The following is a 3,042-nucleotide window of genomic DNA, read 5'->3' as shown; positions in this document are numbered from 1 at the left end:
GTGTTTTTGTTATTGACCAAATACTTATTTTCCACCCTGATTTACGAATAAATTCTTTACAAATCCTACCATGTGGATTCATGGATTTTTTTTTTCACATTCTGTCTCTCACAGTTGAAGTGTACCTCTGGTGCAACTTACTGACCTCTGTCATCATTTTAGGTGGGGGAACTTGCACAATCGGTGGCTGACTAAATACTTTTTTGCCCCACTGTGTATATATATATGTATATATATATATATATATATATATATAGAGAGAGAGAGAGAGAGAGAGAGAGAGAGAGGTAGCAATTGATTAACTAAATTAACTAAATTATTTTTTGCGCTTACAACCCACAATAGTAAAAGATAACCTGTGACAAAAAAGGAGGAAAAATGTGAAACGCAGGCATAGGAACTGCTTAGACTTCAAACATTACCAGCAACAGTTTAACAAATTGTTTATCTTTGTTTTATGACCATTATGTTTTTCGTCTTGTTGTCAGTAGAAGGACAGAGATCAACGTTTATATAAATGTTGATCTCTGTCCTTCTATCTTGCATGTCAAATCAGAGATAAGAAACTCTTTTATCTAACTCACATTACAATGAAATCCCATACATTTGATAATGGTGCAGTAATACCAGTGTTGTTAAACCTGACACAACAACATCTTGATGTGTTTAAAAATTTCATTCACTTTGAGTCCATATATGATTGGATTTAAAAGAGGATGGAATAAAATTGACTGAAACGTCAATGTCAAGCGTACAGTGTTTGATAGATCAGATTCCAGTCTAACTATAATTATATCAAAGAAAATAAAACAGGAAAAGTTGATTAACACCAGCAAGTGGGGTAAACATGTCTTTAGAGCTTTTCTCCTTGTTTCTCTGCAACAACTGTAAGATATTCTTAGAATTCTGATATATGAAAAAAGTATGAAAAGCATTGGTAGAAAGGCAACATTTATCAGCATGACCACACCATATACAGATATTACAACCGAGGGCACACACTGAAGCCTGTAAAATGAATTGTTACAAAAAATTCCTGTTAGAGTAAAACTACAGAGTTTTACATTCGAATACAGCACAAATGACACTGCAATCTCAAAAGCAGGTATAAGCCAAACTAAAATCACACATACATAAATAGTTATTCTATTCATAATAACTGGATATTGCAGGGGTTTGCATATAGACACATACCTGTCATATGCCATTGCTGCCAACAGTAAAAACTCTGACCCAGCTGAGGTGTAATATGAGAATCCTTGGAAGAGACAGAGTGGATACGATATAGTCTGTTTTTCAGACAAAACATCAGATAAGAGCTTTGGATAGATAATCATGCTGTAAAGAACAGAGTTGATTAACAAAGCTGCAATAAAAATATACATTGGCTCATGAAGGTTTTTGCAAGTCCAAATAAGGTACACTATAATGGAATTAAAGCAGAGTATCAGAATATATAATGTGAATATAATCACAAAATAAAGATATCTGTATTTGTGCAATTCTGCAAACCCACCAAGAGTTAACAATGTTACATTTAATTCAACATCCATTAAATAAACAATGCTTTAAAGTACTGTAGTAATATATTTCCTGCACTGAACTAAGAAGGTAAGTAATTGTCTCTGTTTTGTGGCTTTGTTTTATCAGAAAACCTTCCATCCTCTATGGGACTCATTAAGTTCTCTACTAACATGTAAACAACTTCAGGGAATCAGACGAATTGATGTTTATAGCCCTATGCACTTCATTGTGTTTGCCCATCAATTTTTTTTAAACCCCTGGAACTAGTATAGGCTTAGTATAAAAGCAAAAAAGCCACGGAAACCACGGAAACCACTACTGCCTTCACACTACATTTTCTCAAGTCTCAAGGTTATCACGTTCATTCATCCTCATGTTGTTAACACTTGATATAGCTATATCTATCACTACAGTCATCTCCCTCTGCTTGTCCACCACTATTGCGTCTGGTTGGATAGATATCACCAGTTTGTCTGTCTATATCAGGAAGCCCCAGACTTAGCTTGGTTATTTTCAGCTACCTTGGGTGATGACCTCTGGACTTCAAGGACATATGCTGCACAAATGTTAATTGATATACTTCTGGCCACCTGGTTATGGTGTTCTACTGTATGTGTGTTCTGCTTGCTAGCATCTTGCACTGTACTCTTATGTGCTAGAGTGTTTCAGAGGCATCTTTGCACAGTCTGCACCAGGGGTTTTACCCGTTGTGGTAGAACTAAGTGTTTATGGATCTTATGCTTAGAGCTTGTTCCTGTGCTGCCATGATTCATACCTCAGTGTTTTGTCTTTCAGCCCAGCCACTGATAGGAGTTCTGGACGTCAGCCATGTCTTCTATCTGCCGGTGGTACATACTGTGCAGGGATCTGTCCTCCCATGATTGTTCGTCTCCTTGCTCCTCTTCTCTCTCAGGTTTCTGCAGGTGTTGATTGCCCAGGTATTGTTCTTCTCATTCAGCTCCTTACAACTTGCCTTAATCTTTGCAAATATTTGGTTGTTGCAGATTTCCTCATGGCCTCTTTAACCCTCTCAGGCTCAAATTAAGTTTTAGTTACAGGAAAAATCTGATATTTGGAGAAAATTATCATATGGGGTAGTACAATAGAATCCTGACTTTTTTTTAAGTGAGACCTTCACATGCAAAGAGTTCTGGGATGTTGCGGATTTACAACATTGGCCCGGTGTGGTAAATTGACACTGAAGACTGAATATGATATGAACATTAACTTTATTTGTATACAACTTTTCAAAACAATGTAACAAAGTGCTTTTCAGTAACAGAACAACAACAAAAACAATATGGGATCCAAATCCAAAATCTCAAATCCTCATTGAGTAGGCCATGTTGGCATGTCACTTTATGGTGTGGTACTCCAAGAAACAGTTTTTGTCTTTCGTAAAGCATAGAAGTACTTTGCACTTCAGGCAGGCCATTTGCATGTAGCCATTCTTGCACAGTCTGCAACGTCCACGTTTCTCAGCATGAATGGGAAAATGATTGCATCGGTCGAGTCTGA

General features: G+C 36.8%; 1 protein-coding gene across 1 annotated transcript; it reads right to left on the bottom strand.

Moving 5' to 3' along the window:
• Positions 1-635: 635 nt before the first annotated feature.
• On the bottom strand, positions 636-1,556 carry LOC146690335 (olfactory receptor 6N2-like). Its single transcript, XM_085434932.1, has one exon. The coding sequence runs from the start codon at positions 1,551-1,553 to the stop codon at positions 636-638; it is 918 nt and encodes a 305-aa protein (XP_085291058.1). The 5' UTR covers positions 1,554-1,556.
• Positions 1,557-3,042: the final 1,486 nt, after the last annotated feature.

Source organism: Copadichromis virginalis, linkage group LG16, assembly GCF_057382275.1.
Source record: "Copadichromis virginalis isolate Kocher_CV1m ecotype Utaka linkage group LG16, C_Virginalis_male_GT1.1, whole genome shotgun sequence".
NCBI classification, from domain to species: domain Eukaryota; kingdom Metazoa; phylum Chordata; class Actinopteri; order Cichliformes; family Cichlidae; genus Copadichromis; species Copadichromis virginalis.
The sequence above is the reverse complement of the archived record's forward strand: the minus strand, read 5'-3'. Positions and strand labels throughout refer to the sequence as shown.